The sequence below is a fragment of the Mastigoproctus giganteus genome, chromosome 12 (genome assembly GCF_048544385.1).
Source record: "Mastigoproctus giganteus isolate SK-2022 chromosome 12, ASM4854438v1, whole genome shotgun sequence".
NCBI classification, from domain to species: Eukaryota; Metazoa; Arthropoda; class Arachnida; order Uropygi; family Thelyphonidae; genus Mastigoproctus; species Mastigoproctus giganteus.
Window position 1 is genome coordinate 13,566,426 of NC_143586.1, and position 26,281 is coordinate 13,592,706.

At 35.3% G+C, this 26,281-nt stretch overlaps 1 protein-coding gene across 4 annotated transcripts in view; it reads left to right on the plus strand.

The window, feature by feature from the left end:
- LOC150076716 (luc7-like protein 3) overlaps positions 1 to 26,281 on the plus strand; it is a 192,071-nt gene that overhangs the window by 22,454 nt on the left and 143,336 nt on the right. For all 4 annotated transcript variants that reach the window (XM_090386953.1, XM_090386956.1, XM_090386954.1 and 1 more), the window contains exon 2: positions 14,027 to 14,133. In XM_090386953.1, coding sequence (XP_090243079.1) covers positions 14,027 to 14,133 — 107 coding nt within the window. The remainder of the gene's footprint in view (positions 1 to 14,026; positions 14,134 to 26,281) is intronic.

The window sequence follows — 26,281 nt, forward strand, 5'->3', positions numbered from 1 at the left end:
ATCAAGTCACAAAGGAGATTAAGCAGCCGAAGGCAGATTACAAGAAATCTTTGACATAGGATGCAAAGAGAAACAGGAAAGAGTTCTTTACTTATGTAAACTCTAGAAGGAAAGTGATGATTCAGATTGGTCCACTTAACATAGATTGTTTGACTGTTGATAATCCTGCTCAAGAAGCTGATAAACCGAATGAGTATTTTTCATCTACATTCACACATGAGGAGTTATTCAAGGTGGGGAATGTCAGAAGTTTATTAAACTGTAACAGGGAGCTAAGATATTTTGTGATAACTGGTAACAAAGTGGAGAATAAAATAGTTGAAGTTAAATATAAAAAAGGCACCTGGGGCAGATGGAATCTATCCAGTTATATTGAAGGAGGCAGTAAGGGAAGTAAGCAAATCCTTAGCCATAATTATGAGAGCATTCTTAGATTCAGGGGACGTCCCTATGGACTGGAGATGTGCAAATATATCCCCAATTCACAAGGTGGGTTCAAAGGGTGACACAAATAATTATAGACCTGTTAGTTTAACTTCTGTTTCGGGGAAATTAACGGAGTCACTGGTTAAATAGGCGATACAGGATCACTAGACAAGACAACAGCAATAGTTTAGACACAGCACGGGTTTGTTAAGGGGAAGTCTTGTCTGACCAATTTGATTGGATACTATGATGTGGTCACAAAGGAACTGGATGCAAAAAATAATTTTGATATCATATAACGTACTTTGATTTCAGGAAAACTTTTGATACTATTGCACATGGAAGGCTGCTGTACAAATTGGAGCTGTATGGCATTAAGGGAAAGTTGCTGCAATGGATAAAGGGGTGGTTGAGTGGGAGACTGCAGAGAGTGATAATAAATGGACACTGCTCTGCGTGGACTAATGTTATTAGTGGATTCTCCCAGGGTTCGGTGGTGGGCCCATTGTTGTTTTGTGTTTTTATCAGTGATATTGATGAAGGTATATCAGGCTTGATGTCCAAGTTTGCAGATGATACAAAGGTTGGCAGGGTTGTTAATGACAATGAAGACAGTATGCTACTGCAATAGGGTCTAGAAAAGTTAGGAAGATGGGCTGAGAAGTGGCAAATGAAGCTTAACATTGATAAATGCAAAGTTCTGCATATGGATAGCAATAACCCAAGGGAAACTTACCAACTGTGTGGTACTACACTCAGGGAGGTGGAGAATGAAAAAGACCTGAGAGTAATCGTGTAGTTATATATATTAAATTCTCTCTGCAGTGCTGCCAGTGCAGGTCATGGAGTTTTGTCAATGATATATAGGAATTTTGCTAGCAGAGACAAGACTTTGTATAAAGCAATGGTCAAGACACACTTTGAATACTGCCTACAGGTCTGGAGTCTGCATTTTAGGAAGGATATAGAGTTGCTGGAATGTGTACAGAGAAGGGCAACAAGATTGGTGAGAGAAAAAAACAGGGTGCGCTTACGAAGAAAGGCTTAAGTTCTATAAGTTGCAGCATCTGGAGACTTGGCACCTGTGAGGTGATCTGATCGAGGTGTATAAGGCCTTGAATGGTTGAGCAGGCTTAATGCTGACGGGATACTTCCACTTGCATAGATTAAGAACCTGGGGGGGCATAGATTCAGATTGAGGAAAGACAGTTGTAGAATAGATGTGCAGATGTTTGCCTTTAGCCAGCGGGTTGTTAATTGCCGGAACAGGTTTCCATCTGTTTGTTGTTGTGAAAGTTGATAGCTTAAATAAATTTAAGGCTGAACTAGACTAGATAAACATTTGGAGTGACCAGATGGATAAAATGGGAAGGGTTTTTTTTTAGGCTGATGCTCTATAAGCTTGCTTTCTTGCATCATATGCCTTTATTTTATTTGATGCTAACTTTCAAGAAAGTTACCTAAAACCTCAAGTGTCTCAAGTTTTTGGAATTGCGCCATTTATATTACAGTAAGTCCCCAACTTATGTAAGCCTGAGTTTCGTAACTTCAGACTTAATTTTTTTTTTCACTCAAAAAAAAATTTTTTTTTTTTTTTTTTTTTTTTTCGGATTGTAAAATTTAAAACAATAAAAAAAAAACAATCAATAACGACAAACACGGCATACATAAATTGCACAAGTGAGATACGGAGTAACAAGTTTAAGAGACCTAAATAATAGGAATTAGCATTAGCAAAGGCACATTATAGAAGAAAGCAAGCTTATATAGCATCAGCCAAAAAAAACCCACTCTTATTTCACCCATCCACTCGATCTAAATGTTTGTCGAGTTCTGCCTTGAATCTATTTAAGCTATGAACTTCTACAACAGATGGAAGTGTGTTCCAGCAATCAACCACCCGCTGGCTAAAGGCAAACTTTTCGCACATATATCCTACAACCGTCTTTCCTCAATTTGAATTTATTCCCTCTCAGGTGATTATTCTGAGCAAGAGGGAGAATCTCATCAGCATTGAGCATGCTCAAACCATTCAAGGCTTTACACACCTCAATCAGATTACCTTGCAGGTTCCTAGTCTCCAGACACTAATTTGCAAAACTTAAGCCTTTCTTCATAAGAGCAACCCTTTGTTCCATCACTAATCTTGTGTGTGGCACCTCCGTAGCCAGGTGGGCAGGAGACGCCACACACACAAGCCTCTTGATTAGACTGGGGTTTGAGCCCGTGACCACCAAATACGGATGATGCGGCAAGGTCAGGGAATGACCACCGCATATCCCCGTAGCAATATGGCCTTAATTGCTAATGCTCCTAAAAACCAAATAACAAAACAAACAAACAAACTAATCTTGTTGCCCTTCTCTGTACTCGTTCCAACAGCTCTACATCCTTCTTAAAATGAATTCTCCAGACCTGTATACAGTACTCAAGATGTGGCTTGACCATTGCTTTATACAAGGGGATAGTCACTTCCTTATCCCTGCTAGAAAAATTTCTGTATATCATTGACAAGACACCATGAGCTACTCTTGCAGATCCTCTGCACTGGTCAGAAAACTTCATATCTGCCTGCACAATTACCCCCAGGTCCTTTACATTCTCTACCTAACCTGCCTAACCTCCTTTGTGACTTGGTTACAGACCAGCTTATATCTAGCATAGGCTTCTGTGTCACCTGTTTTTTTATATGGATCCCATGCATTTTTCTTTTCTGTCACATGTCTAATTAGTTCATCTGACATCCATTTAGGCCTAAATCTTGAACAATATTTTTTTTAAATAGGAAAAATTATAGGCAACAGACATTGAAGAACTTTTTTATTTTATTTGATGCACTTGGATATACAAACTTTTATATACAGTTATAATGAAAAAAGGTTTTGTATACATAACAAACATAAATAAAATGTATTAGATATTACTTTTAGTAACAAACAAAAATGAAACAACAAATTCTCAGGTCAAGAATAAAGAGTAAGAAAAAAAACAAAAACAAAAATAATACTTATTCTTAAAAATAAAATAAATAAAACATTCTAGGAGTTATATAATGTAAGTATTTTTAATACATTAAAGACATTTAAAGAGTAACTCTTCTGCATTTTTGTGCTGCAAATTCTTTTATTTGATCATCACATTGTAATTTCTTTCGTTAAATCACAGTTTATGGAAAGAATTGATAAATAATTTAATCTTTCATTCGTCATTGTTGTCTTATGTTTGTTTTCTATATAAGACATCCTGGAGAAGGATCGCTCCGTCTCACAGCTGGTGATTGGCAACGCCAAAAAAATTAAGATTGTATAGCAATTCGAAAAACATCAACAAGTTTCTTTTCATAAATTAGCTTGAATATATCACCGCATGAGTCTGGCTTAAGTAGGATTTTAACTGAATGCATTCATTGACTAAATGTTCGTCTATGTCATCCGAATAATAATCAAAAACATTACGTGCACTTTCCAAGTCACTATTTTCGATATTAATGTCTTGCAAATCCATTAAAAATTTGAATCTTTTTCTAAATTCCCCATAGATATAGCCTCTTCTGTATAAATCCATAATCAGCTTATCTAATGCATGTTTAGCCTATCCCATTTAAATTTTTCTGCTCCATTTAGCAAAACTTTCTCTGTAGATTTATCCGAAAATTTTGAAGAAATTCATCTCTTTTTTTAAATCACTATTCTTTTTCTACACCAGTACTTAATTTTTTGGCTGTCTCCTCGTATTCATTTAGTTTCTGATCTGATTGTTCTCGTATGTTGCTCACGAACGCTTCTAATGACGTAATTAATTTCTCACTTTCACATGTCTGCACTTTTTTGTTAACTAAATTGAATCTCTAAAATTTCTTCTCAAAAAACAGTTAAAATCACAGTTTCAGATTTCGTCGAATTATTATATATATTCTGTGCCTCTCTTCGAAAATCAAGTTTCTCATTCCTATTGTGACTAAACGTTTAGTAGTGGCATGTGATGCAAGAAAGCAAGTGTATGAGCTTATGCAGCATCAGCCAAAAAAAAAAAAAAAAATCACACCATTCCCTCCAAATTCCTGTCCAGTTCCTCCTTAAATTTATTTAACCTATCAACTTCCACAACAACAGATGGAAGTCTGTTCTAGCAATTAACCACCCGCTGACTAAAGGCAAATTTCCACACATCTATTCTACATCTGTCTTTTCTTAATTTGAATTTATGCCCCCTTAGGTTCGTAATCTGAACAAGTGGAAGGATCCCATCAGAATTCAGCATGCTCAACCCATTCAAGGCCTTATACACCTCAATCAGATCACCGTGCAGGTGCCTAGTCTAGCCACTGCAATTTGCAGAAATTAAGCCTCTTTTGGTAAGAGGATCCCTTCATTCCCCTCACCAATCTTATTGCCCTTCTCTGTACACGCTCAAGCAAATCTACATCCTTTCTACAACGAGGCCTCCAGACCTGTACACAGTACTCAAGGTGTGGCCTGACCATTGCCTTATACAGAGGGACAATCACCTCCTTTTCCTTGCTAGCAAAATTCCTATGTATCATTGACAAAACCCCATGACCTGCCAAGGCAGCCTGTCTGCATTGCTCAGAGAACTTCATGTCTGCCTGCACAATTACCCCCAGGTCCTTTTCATTCTCTACCACTTTCAGTGTAGTACTACAGAGTTGATACGTTCACCTGGGGTTGCTGTTTCCCATAAGTAGTATTTTACATTTGTCAATGTTAAATTTCATTTGCCACCTCTCAGCCCATCTGCTCAATCTTTCCAGATCCTGTTGCAGCAGCATAGTGTCACTAGTGTCCTTAACAAACCTGCCAACCTTTGTATCGTCTGCAAACTTGGACATTAAGCTTGATATACCATCATCAATATTATTTATAAATGCAGAAAACAATAATGGACCCAACACTGAACCCTGAGCGACTCCACTAATAACATTAGTCCACGATGAGCAGTGTCTATTGATTACCACTCTGTCTTCTCCCCCTCAACCACCCCTTTATCCATAGCAGCAATTTGCCTCCAATGCCACGCTGCTCCAATTTGTGCAGCAGGCTTCCATGTGCAACAGTATCAAAAGCCTTTCTAAGATCCAAGTATATAATATCAAAGTTATTCCCTGCATCCAGTTCTTTTGTGACTGCATCATAGTATCCAATCAAATTGGTCAGGCAAGAGTTTCCCTTAACAAAACCATGCTGTGTCTGAGCTATAACGGAAGTCTTGTCTCGATGATCCTGCAGTGCTTCTTTAACCGGTGCCTCCATTAATTTTCCTGGAACAGAAGTTAAACTCATAGGTCTATAATTACTTGTCAGCCTTTGATCCTCCTTTGTGAAATGGGGTCACATTTGCACATCTCCAGTCTATGGGTACCTCCCCTGAGTCGAAGGAAGCTCATAATTATGGCTAAGGGTTTGCTTACTTCCTTTGCTGCTTCCTGTAATATAACTGGATAGGTCCCATCCACCCCAGGTGCCTTTCTTGTGTTTATTTTCAACAATTTCTCCTCCACTTTACTCTCAGTTATTATAAGATTATCTAGCTTACTGCCAGAGTTGAATACACCTCTGGCATTTCCCTCGCTGAATAACTCATGTGTGAATGTTGATGCAAAATATTCATTTAGTTTGTTAGCTACCTGAGCAGGATCATCAACAGTTGAACCATCAATATCAAGTCGACGAATCTGATTCATCCCCTTCCTTCTAGAGTTTACATAAGTAAAGAACTCTTTGCTGTTTTTCTTTGCATCCTTTGCCAAAGATTTCTCATAATCTGCCTAACCTCCTTTGTAACTTGGTTACAGATCAACTTATATCTGTCATAGGCTTCTGTGTCACATGTTAATTTATATTTGGAAAATTAAATGCACAGGGCATAATCCTTATGAGTTTTGATAATTAACTATATAGTATCGGTGTAAATACACCATAGTTAACCCATATGTTTGAACTACGTATGTAGCGTAGAGGGCATCATTTAAATTGTATCTCATAATGTTGGTGCTTTCACAACGAGATAGCTACTATTGCATTACTTCAAATAAATAACTCTTCTCTAGTAGAGAAGACTACTGTTATTTATTTTCAGTGGTACCACCACCCAGACGATTGTTTCGAAGCTGTGCAGCTTCATCATCAATGGGCGGGCAGGTACCCAGGTAATACAACAAGCCATCACAGTTGCGAAGTTATATCCACATTATGAGAGAAGCCAAATGGTGTGGTGGTAATGTAATGGAAAATTAAATGCACAGGGCATAATCCTTATGGGTTTTGATAATTAACTGTATAGTATCGCTGTAAATACTTCAAATAAATAGCGTTATTTATTTGAAGTAATGCAATAGTAGCTATCTCGTAAAGGCAACCACATTATGAGATACAATTTAAACGATGCTCTCTGCGCTACATAAGTAGTTCAAATATATGGCTTAACTATGGTGTATTTACACCGATACTATATATTTAATTTATATGTATCCCATGCATTTTTCTTCTCTGCCATATGTCTCATTAGTTCATGTGACATTCATTTAGGCCTAAACCTTGAACAATATTTCTTAGTTGGTATGTAAAGCCTAGTAGCTTCCAAGATAAGTTCTTTGAATGCTTCCCATTTTGAATTTGCTGTTGGTAACATCATCAGTTGGTCCCACTGTATAGAATTTAAGTACTGTCTTAGACCATCGTATTCGCTTTACGAAAGCAAAAACCCTTCCCTTTACCCCTGATGGTAGTTACCTCTTAGAGTAAATCACACTTCAGTACATTGTGATCACTGCCACCTAGTGGTTCCATTATCTGCAGATTCGTAATGCATGATGAATCACTACTGATAATCAGATCAAGAGTATTACTCCCTCTAGTTGCCTCCCAAACATGCTGATGTACAAAACAATCATCCAATAAATCCACAAAAGCCTTGCTAGTGTGTGAGTGACCAACCCACAAATTCCAGTCAATATCTGGGAAATTAAAATCCCCCATTATAAGACTCTGATTTACTGGCCCACTCTATTTCTCTGTAGAGTTGTTTATTATACTTATCAGAGTCATTAGGCTTATAGCACACTCCTACTCTCAATTTTGATCTCCCAATACTTATGTCACACCAAACTGACTCGACACTGCACTGTCCAGTGACGTTGACTGGTTTCACTTCCTCAGATTTTGTTTCTTAACTAATAGTATATCCCTTCCTGTACACATTGTACTCACCAAATTCCAGTTCTGCATTCCTTATATCTATGTGACACCATGTCTCTGATATCTCAACAATATCAAGTAGACCAATCAGATTCATCCCCTTCCTTTTGTTCATGATATCACCATAACTATTTTTTAAAGCCCTAACAGCATCATGGTGACAAGACCAAAATAGTGGGCATGAAAGGAGAGATTTTTATCAAAAACAGCTGCAAGATGTTTGTGAGCATAAACATTTAGGATTGGGACATCTGCAATTTTTGTTTCTATGTAGTTTGGGTTGTTTCTGAAGGGAATAAGTAATTTGAGAGATTTGCTTGCATTTATAGTCAGATTGAGATCTTTTCAGATACTTGATTTCACAAATCTGTGAATTCACATCATTGAATTGATAACTTTGCAAATATCATCACTGGCTTTGGAGATTATAAATAACTTTAAATCATCAGTATATGCCAGTAGATTTGGATTTTTTTGTAGAAGTGGTTGAAGAGATGCTGAAAATATAGTACTTGAGAGAACGGCTCCTTGAGGAATGCCTGTTGAGGTTGCAACAAGAATATTGTCGGTACTAGTGGGGAAGAGGAGAAATCTGCGATTTAGGCTGTACTGAAGATAGGAAATAATCATTTTGTCAACGAGAAAATGATTTTTTAGTCTGGATTAAACTTTTTATCAAAAATTTTAGTTTTGTTTCAGAAGCTCCCACCTATGGGTAGTTGCAGAAAATAAAACATTTGTTGCGCTACTCCAAAAAAGTTCACAATTTGAGTTGCAACTTTGACCGCTTCCCCACCAACTAGATTTAGGGAATGCGCAGCACAAGGCACACAATCAGCACATTTATTTTTTTTGTTTGAGATGTGCTTGCAAGCCATTGTATCGGCTGGACATATTTGCAGCGTTGTCAAAAGACTGTCCTCTACAATTATCCAGTGGCAGTCCATTTTTTTTCTAGAAATTCTTGTTAGGAATTGAATAAAGATAAGCCACTGTGACTACTAATTTTGATGAAAGATACACATATTTCATACACTTTTTCCTCAAAACAATATTGTACTATAATAGCTAGTTGGTCATTGTGGGACAAATCTGGTGTCGAGTCCATCACAATTGAGTAGTACTTTGCATTGTCACTATTTATTTCAGCTATAATTCTTTTTATTACTTGTTTTCCCATAATCTCTATTATTTGTTCATAAACTGTTTTTGATAAGTATGAAGTGAAAGGCTTTGGTTGCAGTTCTTGTTGTTGGATATGTTCGCGCATGAATGGATCGAACTCTGCTAGTAGTTCCAGAACCCCCATAAAATTACCATTGTGCGGAGAGCCAAATATTTCCTTGTGAACTCTGAATGCTAAGCTCCTTACACTTAAATATTTCACCACTGCAATAACATGTTTTAGGACATTGTGGTAATATTTCGTATCTTTTCTGAGTTGCTCCTGCAATTGCTTGTCAATAACAGACTTATTTTCTTTATGTGTTAACCATACTAACAATGACTTTTTATGTTCATTAGAATTTTCATGATTTTCTAAACAAGGTCCTATATGTTTCCAGTCAGAGAATCCGGTTGTGTATTGAGATGGGATTTTAGAGAAAAGTTTGCAGACTAGACAAAAAACACTTCCCATACTGGTAGAATAGCACAACCAAGATCTTTCCAGCAATTGACCATTTTTAATTTTTTTTGTAAAGTACTTATTTGAAAATTATCTGTTTTGTTCTTTTTAATTCCTTATTGAAACTGGATATATATTTTTTGGATCTTTTTATTTTGGAAATAAGTCATTTCATGTGAGAGACAGTGATTAATAAAATTATCATTTAACTGTGTAGGCCACAAGCCTACATCAACATATTTAGCAAGCAGCTCTGCATTTTCTAAAGCCTCTTCTGCCTCTTTATCACTATCTTCTTGCAAAACAGCAACAGAGACTTCAGAGAACTGGTCATCGTCTAGGTCTTGTGTATTTTTGTCTGGTACTGAATGTCCGTCAACATTGTTTTTAGAGGTTCTCGGTTGTGATTCTAGGTCTAGTAATTCTTCGTTATTGTTATATACATTTTGTTGTTTTTTCTGTTTCTCTTCGGTTAAGTTATTCTCTCTTTTGCTTATTACTGCACCTGTATCGTTTAAATTCTCATTTTTATTTTCCAATACAAAAAAATTTGAAATTTTGGCACATTTACTTCTTTCTTTTTCTCTGTTTAATTGTATTTTTCGTTTTTCAGCTCCACTTTTATATTTTCTACCAGATATTTTTTTAGATATTTATTTAATTTGAAAAGAAATAAAAAAAAAAAAACCTAAAAAAACAATCCACCACCATATTAGGTTAGTTGTCATTGTCAAGTAAAAAAAATAGCTAATAAGCAGGGTAAGCTTATAGCTTACGCCGCTTACTAGTGCCTACTGCTTACTTCAAATAAACTGTGTCCAGTTATTTTTATTATGGCTCATTTCGAGGAAATGCAAAAAACAATTGCATTTACATGCCGACAAAAGATTTCCGGAGAGTGATTTAGCTTATATGTATTTAGTAAACTTTGCCAATACTTACCAGTGAAGAAACGAAGCACCTGAACAGTACACTTCACCGAACGAATGACTATTTAATATTCAACTATATTGTACTATAAAAAAGTAAATTGCAGCCATTATCAACCTACTGCAGGATGGAAGCCTCCTCAACAATTCATGCTGAGGGAAAATGGACCATAATCTGCCACACTGGTCCAGTGCGGGTTGGCAGATCGATCGTATTCAGCAGTCAGGGGCATGAACCCTGGTCTACTCAAAGAGCATGTGCTACTGCACTCCCGCTCCTGACCACTCGGCTACGGATTACCTACTGTACTATACATAATCTCAAACGGTGAGAGCTACGCTATGCTAACACGCTTTAGAGGAGCTAGACTTGCACTCCCCATTCCATTGTCACATTATTTGCATAATTGGCAAATGACAAAGTATATTTTGATTTTACCGACTACTGACAGAGGCTTATTTACTGTCATTTAAAACATTGATATTTTATTCAAATCCAATAGTGTTACAAGCCGACGATTTAAACTTTATCTAGGTACGAAAAAATTTTGTATAATTTATTTTTCTTAAATTTTTTAATTTAAATTATTTTTATTTTTTTGACCGCGAAGGGGAGGCCCTTTGATTGAACGGGGCCCTGGGCTGCAGCCCATAAAGACCATGCCTAAATCCTGACTGTAGGTTACTAACAGTCCCGCTTGGGGATTTGTCCTTTATGGATGACAGTATGTATGGTAGTCTATGCTTGTTTTGCAGCTCTCAGTCACGTCCATGCTGTTGGATGCAATCAAGAGCTTATCATCGTTATTATTTATAACATTTTTCTTTGTAACCCTTTCCAAGTATAAATATAAGCTATGTATCTATAATAATTAATATTTTTTAATATCTAACTATTTGTTATCTGTTTATTATTATTATTATCCTGTGTATACAAAATATAAATGGATGCACGAGTGTGAATATATGTGCACAACTAGGTCTAAATGTAATTGTGTGTGTGAGAGAGAGAGAGAGAGAATGTCATGCGTGTGTTAGTATGTATGCAGATATATTAGTAAATGTATGTATGTCTTGTGTTGGGTGGGAAATGAGTCCAATTGACCTGCAAAAAAAAAAATCTGTGTGCTGTCCTATTCAGGGTACTGTATTGATCTATAGTCCAAGAATGGTGGCCTTTACACCAAGCTAGATGGCATCTGACATTAGTTGGAGTGGCTTGTGGAGGGCTGCATGACCATGATAACCTATATCATGCAGCATCCTGTACACTGACATGTACCCCCACTAGTCTCACTGAGGACCTCTGTTCAATAATAACATTATTGATCTCATTCTGAGCAGACAATTCTTTGCAGGGCTGTTTCGTTCTGTCAACTTTGGAGCTTTTCAGTTTGTTTCGTAACTTAGTTTCAACAACATTCTGCTTTTATTTGCACATCATATGTACCCAGGCATTGACCTAGAGATCCTTAGTACCACCAAAATTTCATTTACAGACTGATTACTTATTTGGCACCCTATTATCGCTCCTTTGCACTGGAAGAAATCTGTTAACTCCATAAGCACAACATCTTGCATTCACAATCATGTTATTGTCTACTCAAAGGCTTACAAGCATATTTATAGTTTTTTCTGACACTGGGGTATTTGGTTAAGATGTGACCGATTATTAACAGAGGTGTGTCCAGATATTAATGGTAAAGCAGTGTATGTCCAGTTATACTGAGAAAGTGGCATGTGTTTGTATAAAACTGTTAGTAATATAAAGGAGATCATCATTAGATTAAACACCAGGAAAAGACTGGAGAAGAACTGTTTCTTCATTCAGTTCCCCTTTCCTAAGGGTGAACCTAAGAGGTTTAATCGAACTGTGAACGAATTTGGCTTCTGTGGGCAATATTAAGAACATGGTATCTGTGGTTGAGAACATATGCAGGACCTGATTACAATGGAACCCTAATGGGATCAGTATCATTTTGTGATTGGGAGAGGGGGGTTTGCCTGACTAATCTGATTGACTACTGTGACACAGTCATAAAACAATTGAATGCACAAAACAAGTTTGGCATTCTATACCTAAACTGCAGTAAAAGTTTTGATAGTCCTCCATGAGAAATTGTAATGAACTAGTGCAAATTGGGAATACAGAAAAGATCCTTAGGTAGATCAGGGACTTGCTGAAGGGCAGTTTAGAATGAACTAGTGTGGTAGGTGGAGTCCTTTAAAGTTGCGGGAACTTGTATCTCTCCTGTTATTTCTAATGTAATCTTCATTAATAACATTGAAGTACAAGAGAAGCTTTGAGTTTGTTGATAATTCAAAGTTGTAGGTAGTTAATGGCCAGAATCAAGCTATGCCAGGGACTGATCTAAAAAAGTAGCAGCTAAGGTTTAACTCTACTAAATGATATGTTTTGCTTCTGTGGAACAGAAATTCTTCCACCTCTCTACTATTGCAAAGTGTGGAGAAGGAAGGAATTAAAGGCGATTAAAGGCAAAAAAAAAAAAAAAGAAAGAAAAAAAGATGAGTTACAATATAGACATGAAGACCACACATTGCAAACAGTTGGTCAGAGGAGGGCATGTGGTGATTTATTGGCCCTTTGCAAGTATGGAGAGGGACAATATTCCTCTTTATAAGAATGGTGAGATTGCATTTGGAGTATTGTATTTTTGATGTCTGGAGGCTGCACTAAAAAAAGAACTTTTGGAGATGATGCAAAGAAGGGTGGCTAGATTGGTGAGGATCACTAATTGTGTTCCTACGAAGAGCTGTAAAGCTTTGGGGGGTGGTGGGGGGGATGTGTAAGATCCTGAAAGGATAAGTAAAATGATTGAAGGAAGTACATTCTCACTGGTAAGAGAGACAAGAACCAAGGGTGTAAATATAAAATCCTAGGGAATAACAAAGGGCTGGTTCCTGGTTTCCATCAGTTTCAGGAAATTTGTTCAAAAAAATTTGAGTTGTTGTGCAAACAATTTTTTTATTTATTGTTATGAAAACTGTTGTTTATACAACAATAATTGCTCAATAGTTTGTGTCAGTAGTTAGCAGACACATTTAAACTTAATACAAATACAGAATTTGACTAAAATTAAATTCTAACCAAAACATTGAAATCACTGACTGGTGGTAGGTTTAAATTTTATAAGTAAGCCAGTTAATAAATTGGGGTGATAAGCCTGGCTGTATCTCATGTTTATCTTTGGGAAGTATATTTAAATCCCTGGAATCCCTTTCCAAAGTGTTTAAGGCAGAAAGTTTGAAGTTAGTATTCAGGGCAGAATTGGGTGGTTTCATATTTGAAAGCATGAAATGTGATTAGGAAAATTTATTTTTTTGGCAGACAGAAAAAGTTCTTCCTTCTCTCATTTGGTCATTCTAATACTGTTACTGAACCAGATTGGATAGTATCTAAATAGAAGTCTTTGAGGGCATGAGAGAATAAATTACTTTCTGGATTACTTCAGGAAATTTCTGTGTAGTTCAGGGATTTTTATCGGCCACAGTAGGTTTTCAGGCTTTCTCTTCCCCCCCCCCCCCACAGTTAGCAAGGTGGAATGATATTATTGAGAGTTATTATTATTAGCAGCCATATGGTGCAAGGAAGTCTGAGGCTTATGCTGCACCAGCCAAAAAAAAATTGTGTTACTCTGGGAGAGGACCCTGGGTGTGCCAAACCAATACCAGATGTGAGCCCCTGTGGTTAATAAGTCCTAGCATATTTGGAATTAAGAATGTTGTCCTGAAGAATTAGTGCATAAACACTTTATATTATATATTATTTAAGTATATGAAAAACTTATTCTAATATTTTATTTGTTTAGGTATGCAAACACTATCTTGTTCAATTTTGTCCACATCAGCTGTTTATCAATACCAGAGCAGATTTGGGTCCTTGTAATAAAATCCATGATGACAGACTAAAAAAGGAGTATGTATTTTAGTAACTTTATACTTGTGTTGATAGCTTTTAGTAATTATTTTTAATTTAAACAGAGCCAAAGTTAACTTTTATAGTTAGGATAAACTTCCATTTTTAACCAGTTGTTATAAAAACAGTCATGTGGAACTGACAGGTGGCCAACTTTGTTTTTTGTTTCTGGAAACAGTTTTTTTTTTTTTTTAAAATATTGCTTGCTCTGTGCCAATATTTCTTATTTTCTTAATGTTCTTATAATATGTAATTTTTAATATAAAAATTTAAATATTTAATAAAAGGTGTTTTTACACATTATTTAAAAAATTAATACTGAAAAAAATTAAAAAAACAAAAAAAAAGTTGTACTCATAAAATATAAACATGAAAGTAATTACTTCCAAAACGAGACTACACATGAGGATGCATAAATTCAAATTGAGGAAAGATTGTTGCAGGACATCTATGCAGAGGTGTGCATTCAGCCATCAGGTGCTCATTTTTGAAACAAACTTCCATCTGTTGTTGAAGTGGGTAGTTTGAATAAATTCAAGGAAGAACTAGACTAATTAATAAAGGGGATGGCCAATTGATGTGGGAGTTTTTTTTGGCACTTTTTGAGGTTACCTTCTTGCATCATATGCCACTACTAAATATCTTTGTATATATTAAAATAATTTTCCTCCTAGTGATATTTATTCAGCCAATGGGAGAAGAGGGATGTGGGTTACTTGGTAATATGTACAGTAGCTTGTTTTACTGTGGTAAAACAAGCTTCTGTTTAAGCGTGGTCATGCCTAGATAAACCTTGTGCACGTGCTTTGTTTATCTAACATGACCACGTGGACCATTCTTGATTTCCATATGTAACATACTTATGTATTCATAGCTGAGGAAGAGATATACACGGTGTCTAAAGCTTCTGTAAGTATTTTATTTTATCAAAAAAAGCGAGAGCAGCAAGCAGGGGGCAAAGCCCTAGTAATTATAATAATAATATTTTTCTGCATTTATAAATTCGCTTTCTAAAATCCGGGTGTATGTTATTTCAATTTTTGTACCCGCTGAATCTGTGCTTTTTTCTAGAAAAATATACAGGTGACTCCCACTTAACGCTGATAATTCTTCCGGAAAAACAGAGTGCTAAGTGAATCTGTGCTAAGTGAGCGCCGCATTCCCATAGGGTATAATATGTATATGTGGGTTGCAGTCGGTGCAATAGGATAATGGTAGTGAAAAGATGCACAAATGTTGGTCAAAATATTATAATATCAAATATTTGTACATATAAAATATTCTGCAGTACCTACTACATAATTGTGTTAACTACTTACTTATTAAACTTAAAATTCCAAATAAAATCACAAATTTAATTGATCTAAATTGATTTAATTTAATTGATGAATTTAATCATGAAAAATGTGTCGATTTTGGGTTGTATTTTGGCCCTCTTCCTGGTAAACTAAAAGGGGTTTTAATTTAAAATTCCCTGCAGTGTTTACCACCCAACAATAAAGTCAACCAATCCTTTGCTGCTTTGAAACCTGGCATGTTTTTTTCTTCTTTCAATATGAAACTTTTAGGCATTCGTTTCCAAAAAAGTCCTGCTTCATCTATGTTAAAAACTTTAGAAGTATAACACACAATAATTTTAATCAATAATTTGATAATTCAATAATTCATGAATAATCAATAATCATCATCAATAATTTTAACAAGTTCTTTTTTGAAAGTTTCGGCTCTGTGATCTGCACTTGCAGCTTCTCCCTGGATTTTAAATCTATTCAATTAGCCCTTACTAGTTTTAAATGGTTCCGCATTTTTCTTTTTTTAGGTGAGTTTTCTTCAGATCATCATAATCTCTCTCTCTCTCTCTTTTTTTTTTTTTTTTTTTTTGTTTATATAATATTTAACTTAACTGAATTCTGCATTGGATATTGTTAAGTCTCTCTATTTCAATCCTAATAGCCAGCCTAGCCCTAGTTGCTTGCAGTGGAACAACTGTCTTTCCTGCTGCTAAAATTAATTCTTTATTTTTATAATTGTTCTTACAGTTAAACCTGCCAGTCCTAAATTATGGCACACATTCGCTTGTCGTTGACCTGAATCGATTCGCTTCAAAACGTCTAATTTAATTTTCAAATTCAGTCTTTTTCTTACATTTGTAATCGTCATACTGCGTCCAGATGTTGTTGCTTTTTCATTCTTATCTGCCATTATTAACTTTTCGAAAATGTAAATGCATTGTTTGCATTAATTATGATTCAATGTTCGAGTAAACTGTTTGTTACGCATGATGTCTAATACTGCACTGAGTGATGACTAGACATTTGGATAAATGCATGTAATGCAAATATTATAAGCAATGTACTTGATCATTTTTTAAAATGTTGATCTCGGAACTGCGTAACTAGTCACTGTACTGTAATTAAATTAGTGTGTGAGAAAATTTTCGCTGAGTGTGGGAATATTTCTCAAGTTGGCATGAGAAACGTTTTAATGCTGTTTTGCTATTCATTTTCAAGCTATCAACTCCATCAGATAGTGAAATGTTTTTGTTAAATATGCCAAAACTGCAATCTGTACACTGGTAAAAGAGCGTTATAGTGATTTACGACAGTGTTATAGTCAGATGCTGGTTTATAATATGTGAACAGCGTTATAGCGAATCAGCATAAAGCGAACCGCATTATAATGAGGGCCTGCTGTATTACATTATAAAAACCCAAACGTGAAAAAGTATTAGAACCTTAGGTACTGCCTCTTGGTTGCAGGTTGAGAAGACAGAAGATATTTGTTGGCATTAATTTAAATTTCTCTTAGATTGTAACTTTTGGAAAACACATAAAAAGGATAGCTGTTCGAGAAGTAGAGGGATAAATGAGGATGAGAAAAGTTTATTCTCTGAGTTTGGGGTTAGAGTGAATACATGCTGACACATGTATTCACATGTTCAGACTGGTATGGAAGAGAGAAAGAGAATTAGATGCCAGTTTAGAAGAGCAGTGCTCTTAGAAATATCTATAGAAAAGGCATGCAGCAGAAATTTAACCTCTGTGAGACAAGGAGTGGAGAGACTATGAGAGACAGGTCATTAATTAATCTGATTGCCCCCTTCTGAAGCCTGTAAGCTTGAGAGGTTTGTTTGGGGGGAACTTCCCTAGATGCAGTAATAATATTGCGTGGTAGGAAATTTATTGGATGCATACAGAGTGAGTAGTTGTTTAGAAGAAAGATAAGTGAGTGCCTGGTTTTTCAATACAGAGGAAGCAGTATTTGTGATGTGCTTATGCCGAGAAAGAGTCAGTCAGTTAGTCGTGATAATTCTTATAGAGATATGTGACTGATCTTTTTTAGAAATCTGATTATCATTGAAACTAAGCATTGGGCTTTTTTTTCTCCCAAGAAGTAATACAGGGCCAAGTGTTAGAAGAGGGATTGAAGTGACTCAAATTTTGTTCCCCTGAAGAATTACCTGGAGTTTGGCATTTAAGGACTTTGTGAAGGAAATTCAAGAGGCTGAAGCTGTTAGTGCAGGAAAAGTTTCACAAATTGGAAGGTAGAATGCAGTGTCCCATTATGGATGATTTCCAGTCAGTGGAACTCCAGCATTAGCAGAGAAGTTAGAAGATAGAGCTTGTAGTGAGTGGTCAGAGAGAAACTGGATACCCAGTTGCAAAAAATAGTCACATACAAGCAGTTTATTGGCACTGAATGGAATCCATATTAGTGATTATTAATCAGATGGAAAGTTTCAAGATAATTTAAGAATGGGCAGTTGTATTTCTTCATTACTTTGAAAAAGTGTAGCGGTAAGTGCAATAGGTTGATGATTAGATGGGAGGGATTTGTCATTCTTTTTAAGGACTGGCATATGAGCAAATTTCCAAGCAGAAGGAAAAACAAGTGGAATAAGAAAGTATAAAAAGCTGACACAGAACAGGAACAGTTCAGAAACAGAGAGAAATGCCATCAGGACCTTGAACTTTCTTGGCACTAAGGTTGTTCAAAATCCTTTTGATGGAAGACCACAAGGGGCATCGAGTGCCATGTACTGGGAATGATAAGATGTGATTTACCAAGATTGTCAATGCAGGAGTTACAAGAAAAGTAGAATGTTAGTAAGTTGGCTTTTCCTTTAGCTGGGGAGGCAATAAACCATCAGGGTTTTAACAGAGGCAGGAGTACAGGTAAACAAAAGTTGTGGAAATGGCTTTGACAAGAGATCAGAATACCTGAATATCATTGAGCAAGAAGCAAGTTTTCTATTCTTGGCCTATTCAGAATACCTGAATGTCTCTGTTTATTAATAACTGTTATGAGCTTTAGTGTAAGCAGAAAATGAAACTGGAGATTTGGATCCAAGCCAATTGTGATGTGCAATTCTTGTCTTGAAGAGCCTTAGCACATTTATTGGAAAACCAAGGTTTAGATAAATGACAGAATTTAAGGTATTTATCTTTACTAAATTAATATTACTGGCGCAATCTGAGCAAACATTGGTATCAGAACATTTAAAACATTCCAACCAAGGAAAAGAAAAAATAGAAATCTTACAGATCATCCTAATTTGCATTCTTGTAATGCCAGACAACATGAGGGTGAGAATGTTCATGAGAGAAAGGCTTCACTTTGGGTTGGGTAGGGTTGTTTGTGAGAAAAAAATCAAGAGTGTAATGCTAAACAAAACAAGACTTTGAATGGCCATATGGGGGGGGCAACCTTTCTCTCATTGGAGAATGGACATCATACAAATTGTGATCTGTGGTGCCTAGATGAACATTAATGCTGAATGTGCACTTTGAAGGGTGGTTTGTGAGGAACAGATCAAGAGCATTGGCAGTGTGGTTAGACTATTCTGGTAGATAAATGAACAAGTTAAAAGAGGTAATTAGTAATGGCAGAAGCCTCGGATCTTGACTAGCTAGGTTCATGCAACTAGGAAACTGAAGCCCACTGGAGTTGTGAATGTTAAAATCATCAAGGAAAATTACATCATTGTTAAGAAGTTTAGGTTGGAGAAAGAAGGGGGAAAAAAAGTAGTTGGGATAATGATAGACACAATAAATGAATTTGTCTAAGTGGGATAGACAGATTTTAAGCCAGAGAAGATATTTTCGAAATGAAACAGAACATGGAGTGAATGATTAGGGAAATTCAGATTCTGAGTAGTAGTGGAAGCAACCTGTAATTGAGATTCTCTCAGAAAAAGCAAGTGATGCTTTGCAAACTGTAGGTGGAAGTGGACATGTGGACATCATTAAGAAGTACAGGGGTGGACAACCTTTTTTGAATAAAAGGCCATATTCATTTTCGGAATAGTGGAAAGGCCGCACCGATCCTTCGAACCACTACTTACAAAGTAAAACATACTTAATTATCAGTGTTAAATTTTATTACATATAACTATAGAAAAGGCAAATAAATTTCAATAAAACATACATATTTACAATATTCTCATTATAATACATCCACCTACATTTTATATGAACACAAAATTTAAAAATATATAATTATAAAGATAATAAATTATTTTCTAAATTGTTATTCAAATAAAAATTTATAACAATTATTTAACATTCTCTCTCTCTCTCTCTCTGTGTATTATACAAGAATAATTAGGAAAAACTGTACTATTGTAAAAAATAATTTAATGAGTTAACTAATGAGTTGGTGGTTGAATTGTTTACCAAAAAAGATGTCTTGGCTGAAACCACTTCGATTGCACATTTTTAATGAGCTAAACTCATCAGAATGCATTGGCTTCAGCCAAAACATCTTTTTTGATAATTAACTAATGAGATTTTTGGGTTTGTTTTTTTAGATAACAACTGGGTATTAGGCTCCATCTTAGTTGTACGCAACTTGAGTTGGTCTTCTAAATGAATAATCAGATATCTGAGTCTTTAAATGACTTAATTTGTGTAAGGTATGAAAAAGTTGATTCGCAACAATGTGTAGTTGCAAAGCAAGACAGCAGTCGATGAGCATGTTGACGTAAACGTGGGTATTCAACTGCATTTTTCCATATTTCAATAGGATCTTCTTTTGTATCAAAAAAAGTCTATCATATTATCTTTTCCTAATTCAATTAATTTCATCTGTAGTTCCGTGGGTGCCGTCAGGATATCGAAATCAGAAAATCTATCATTGCATTCTTCAATTATCATGTCCAATACGGTTATGTAGTCTTTGAAAGTATCACATACAACATATTTCTGCTCCTTTAACATAATTTTTTAATGAGGGAAATGGTCCCTAGATATTTCTGATTTAGAGAAAAGAGTTTTGTAAAAAATTAATTTTTTTCGAAATACCTAAATTTGTTTTTCCACATATCATATGTCTTGTTTTTCCCTGCAAATAAACATTTAATTCATTTTGCTTTTCCATAATATCACACAAAAACACAGCATTTCTACAAAATTCTTCATCTAATAAATCACATTCTTGTTATTCCTCGTAAAATTTTTAAATTTGTTCTCGCAAAGCCAAAACTTTTACTAAAATTTGTCCTTTTGATAACCAGCGCACTTTACAATAATATGGCAAGTCGACATTATATGTCTCATCATCCAATATAAGCATACTTCGAAATTGGCAATGTCTTAAAGCATTTACTCGAATAAAGTTAACAATTGCAATAATTTAGTCCAAAGTATTGCTCAATGTGGAGGATTGAGCACAAAGGTTTTGTTGGTGTAATATACAGTGGAATGAAATTAACTTTTCTAAATTGGGCTTTTCTTTTTTAACAATAAAACGAATATTTCTCGCTTTCCTCTCATAGAAGGTGCACCGTCTGTGCATACACTCACCAGGTTACCAAGGTTTAGTCCTCTCTCAAGACACATTTCTTTAAAGTTGTTAAAAATATCAATTCCACAAGTCCTTCCAATGAGCCTACCCAAAGCCAGTAGTTCCTTGTAACAATGAAAATCTTCAGTTATAACACGAATAAAATATAATATTTGAGCAGAGTCATTTCTATCAGTGGTTTCATCTAACGCTATTGAAAAATATACATCTTTAGAGTGAATTATTACCTGAAGTTGTTCTCCTACATTCTGAGCTAATTCATATTGTCTATTATATTTATAGTTTTTCTTGAGAGAGTTAATTGTTTGTATTTGTCAACTTTTTCTGGATCCAAACATCCTACTGCTTCAACAATACATTCTTTTATCATTTCAATGTCACTAAATGGTTTGCCTTTTTTTTCCAAGTACATGCACTATTTTGTATGTAAGGTGCCTCAGTAGCCAGGTGGGCAGGAGCAGCAGTGCATAGCACACGCTTCTTGATTAGACCGGGGTTCGAGCCCGTGCCCACCAAATACGGAGGATGCGGAAAGGTCAGGGAATGACCACTGCATATCCCTGGAGCAATATGGCCTTAGTTGCTAATGCTCCAAAAAAAAAAAAAAATTTGTATGTAACATCAGTTGCAGAAGTTCCTTGCTTAATAAAAGCACCAAAAGCCTTTTCCTGGTGCTGTTTTTCTTTCTTCATTTTTTGAAGTGCAGATTTTTGAGCTTCTCCTAATTTTACATATTTATGGTCCTTGTAAGATAGATAATGTTGATTTGCATTGTATTTTTTTAATGTTGTTAGTGCTGTATTACATATCAAACAAACCATTTTGTCTTTCACAGAAATAAGAAAATACTGCATCTCCCAATCTTCTTTAAATGTTCTGTTTTCTTCATTCAACTTCCTTTTAACTTTTTTGGACATGATGGACAATCTAAAGGTTAAGAAATTGTGAAATCAAACATAAGAAATTACAGGATTACAAAATTTAAGACAAGAATACATACGGTTGTCAAAATATTCAGTTACAAATATGCATGAAAGCAACAGATAAAAAATCACAATGTCACAATTTAAATTAAAAAAAAAAAAAAAAAAAACTATTTTCGTCAAATTATTAACTCTGTTAAAATATTTTTTTATTTTAACAAACTTAACAGAGGATTAGAATTTTTCTTTTATTAAATAGCTTTCGTTTTTTATCATTTGTGGTACATATAAACAATTTTTAAATAAATAGAAAAAGTTAAACATGTATTTTACTTTTTAGATCAAAAAATTTGTATTTTCCTTTTTTAATTATCTGAATAATGTTTCTATATTGTGAAAAAAAAAAAACACTTTTTATTATTAAAAAGTTTTGAATATTTAATTTTAAAAAATATTAGTTTAAAAGTAGTAGGATTATTTAATGATTTTATTTCATGTTTGTGTGATGCACATAAGATCTTAGAAGGCTGCGGGTTGCCCACCCCTGAGATATTTATTTTGCATCATCTGTCACTACTAATACTAAATAAATAAAATACTTCATATATCGTGTTTTTTTTTTTGTTTTGTTTTTGTTTTTATATATCCCCTGTAACACTTTGTCAAATTCTTTGAATTTATTCAAACTGCCCACCTCTACAACATCAGAGAAGTTTGTTCCAATAGTCAACTACCTGTTGGCTGAAAGCAAATCCCAAATCAGTAGTACAACCATCTTTCCTTTTCTTATACATAATTTATGCATGTTATCATACTGCATAAAGCAGGAGAATACACGTAAGATTTACTAGTGAACAGATTAGTGCCATTGCACAGTGTTTTGTTTGTAGTGAACTGCTGAAGTAGATAATTAGCATTGTTTTAATTGTATCTCATATTCTAAAAATATTTCTTGACTAAATGTCTAAGAGTATGAAGAGGTTGTTTATGTATGGGTAATGCACTTCCATCATTTCTACCACCCAAGTAGTATGCATGCATCATTTAATTATATCTCATATTGTGAATACCTTCACAACAAGTTGCCAAGGTATTGCACTGCTTTGAATAAGTAACCCTTCACCAGTGGAGAAGACTGTTAATTATTCTCAGTGGATGCCACCACCCAGACAGCACCGTTTCGAAGCTTGTTAGCTTACTCATCGATGGGTGGGGAGGTACCCTGTTGTTGCAATAGTGACAACCTGGTTATGAAGTGTAACTCCACAATATGAGACATGCTTGATGGTGTGCATGGTTTTATCTAAAAATATGGCAGAGTAGGAGTGTGTTATAGGCCTAATGACTGCGAGTACAACGAACAATTGTGCAGAGAAATAGTGAGCCAGTAAATCAGAATATCTTGTAATGGGAGGTTTTAACTTTCCAGATATTGACTGGAACTTGTAGGATGGTGACTCGCTCATTAGCAAGACTTTTGTGGATTTATTGGAGGATTGTTTTCTACAGCAACATGTCGAGGGGCAACCAGAGGGAGTAATACTTTTGATCTGATTATCAGCAGTGATTATTCATGCATTAAGAATTTGGCAGATAAAGGAACCACTAGATGAAAGTGATCACAGTGTACTGATGTGGAATTTACTTAAAGATGCAACTACCATCAAGGGTAAAGGGAATGGTTTTTGTTTTTGTAAAGGTGACTACAGTGGTCTCAGACAGTTTTTTTAAATTCTATAGAGTGGGATCAACTGATGATCTTAAAAACAGTGAATTCTAAATGGGAAGCCTTCAAGGAATTAATTTTGGAAGCTACTAGGGTTTTCATACCAACTAAGAAATACTGTTCAAAATTTTGACCTAAATGGACGTCAGATGAACTAATGAGACTTGTTGCAGAGAAGAAAAATGCATAAGATGCATACAAATTATTAGGTGATACAGAAGCTTATGGCAGATGTAAGCTAGTCTGTAATCAAGTCACAAAGGAGGTTAGGCAAGCAAAGGCCGATTACGAGAAATCCTTGGCAAAGGATGTAAAGGTAAACAACAACGACTTCTTTATGTAAACTCTAGAAGGAAGGGGAATCAGATTGGTCTCCTTGATGTTGGTGGTCCGACTGTTGATGCACTTGCTCAGATAGCATCAAACTGAAGAGTATTTTGCATCTACATTTACCCATGAGGAGTTATTCAAGGAGGGGAATGCCAGAAGTTTACTAAATGATTTTTAGGTAGGATTCTAACAGGTAGCTAAATGATTTTTTAATAATGGAGAGCAAAATGGAGGAGAAATTGTTGAAGTTAAACATAAAAAAGGCAACTGGGTCTGAATGAATCTATCCAGTTATATTGAAGGAGGCAATGAGGGAAGTAAGCAAACCCTTTGCCATAATTATGCAAGCATCCTTAGATTCAGGGGAGGCCCCCATGGACTGGAGATGTGTAAATGTATCCCCAATTCACAAAGGGGGTTTAAAGGGTGACACGAATAATTATAGACCTGTTAGTTTAACTTCTGTTTCGGGTAAAGTAATGGAGTCACTGGTTAAAGAGGTGATACAGGATCACCTAGACAAGACAGCAGCAATAGTTCAGACACAGCATGGGTTTGTTAAGGGGAAGTCTTGTCTCACCAATTTGATTGGATATTATGATGTGGTCACAAAGGAACTGGATGCCAAAAATAATTTTGATATCATATACTTGGATTTCAGGAAAGTTTTTGGTACTGTTGCACATGGAAGACTGCTGTACAAATTGGAGTGGTATGGCATTAAGGACTAATGTTATTGGTGGACTCCCCAGCGTTCAGTGCTGGGCCCATTGTTGTTTGTGTATTTATCAGTGATGTCGATGATGAAGGTATATCAGGCTTAATGTCCAAGTTTGCAGATGATACAAAGATTGGCATGGTTGTTACTGTATTCTACTGCAACAGGATCTAGAAAAGTTAGGCAGATGAGTTCAGAAGTGGCAACTGAAGTTTAACATTGACAAATGCGAAGTACTGCTTATGGGTAGCAGTAACTGAAGAGAAACGTACCAACTGGTACTACACTCAGGAAGGTGGAGAACGAAAAGTACTTGGAGATAATTGTACAGTCCAATATGAAGTTCTCTGAGCAGTGCAGATGGGCTGCCAGAGCAGTTTACGGAGTTTTGTAAATGATATATAGGAATTTTGCTAGTACAGACAAGCAGGTGATTATCCCTTTGTATAAGGTCAGTGATTTTCAACCTTTTTTTTTTTTAATAACGGCACCCCTAATTAATTAATTTTATTTTGTGGCAGCCCTACTCTATTTTATGCCTGATGATAGTCTCTCTCTCTCTCTCTCTCTCTCTCTCTCTCTCTCTCTCTCTCTCTCTCTCTATATATATATATATATATATATATATATATATATAGTGCTTTTTTTTGGGACGGTACAGTGTACCAGCATTTATTAACAGCGACGTGTGACATTTAGATGTAATGCACTTTGAAATTTGTAATATTCCCTAAATTTGCTATTCAAATAAGCTTAAAATTATTTAACTAAATTTGCATTTTTCATTGTTTATTGTTAAGATATTTTCAATATAAAATTGTATAATCATTTTTATAATTCTAATTACTCAGTCGCATTTCTGTTTAATGAAGTCCTTTTATAGCGAATTATTTTAAATTCCCTTTGGAAGTTACATTAAAATACTTTCCGTTGAGCGAGAAAATTTTCATATAGCGAACGGATTAGGAGAGAATTAACTCGGTATGCACTGTTCGCATTTCTGGCCTTCAGGCAATTTAGGCTATTAGTCCTGCTGCGAGAATTAAGAGAGCTAAAGCATTCTACAACTTAGTGGTATCTGGTAAAACTTATCCGACCACCTATCCCACATACTGAGAAGTCGCGCTGGTCAACAGTGAGCAGATCAAGGGGTATTCCCAATGGGCTCTGGCCCACCTTCTACTGCAGTGGTGTCCAAAGTTTTCCCCAGGGGCCATATTAAAAAAAAATTCGAAGTTAGATTTCTTTAGTGTGTTCCTTTTTTCCATATCTTGTTGCATGTAAAAGTAAAATTGAAAATATTGGAAAATTTTATTAAGTTTAATTTTTATTAAAATTACATTAACTGAACAAAACATTTAATGAGAAATTTTTTTGATAATTAACAAAATTTAAAATGCTGTTTTAGTTCACTTTCCTCACGGGTCATGATGTACAAACCATGATGGGTTTGTACATCATGATGTGGGGGGACAAAAATGTTTTCGACAACCTATAGCTTATTATACACCATTGGAAAGAGCTCAACTAGGTTTAAAATATAATTTTAAAGCATTTTTTAAATTAAAAATGGCGGCACCAAACAGGAAAATGTGAATAATTTTCGTGTCCCCTCCTTATTTACGTCGCTAATGGAGCTAAAAATTT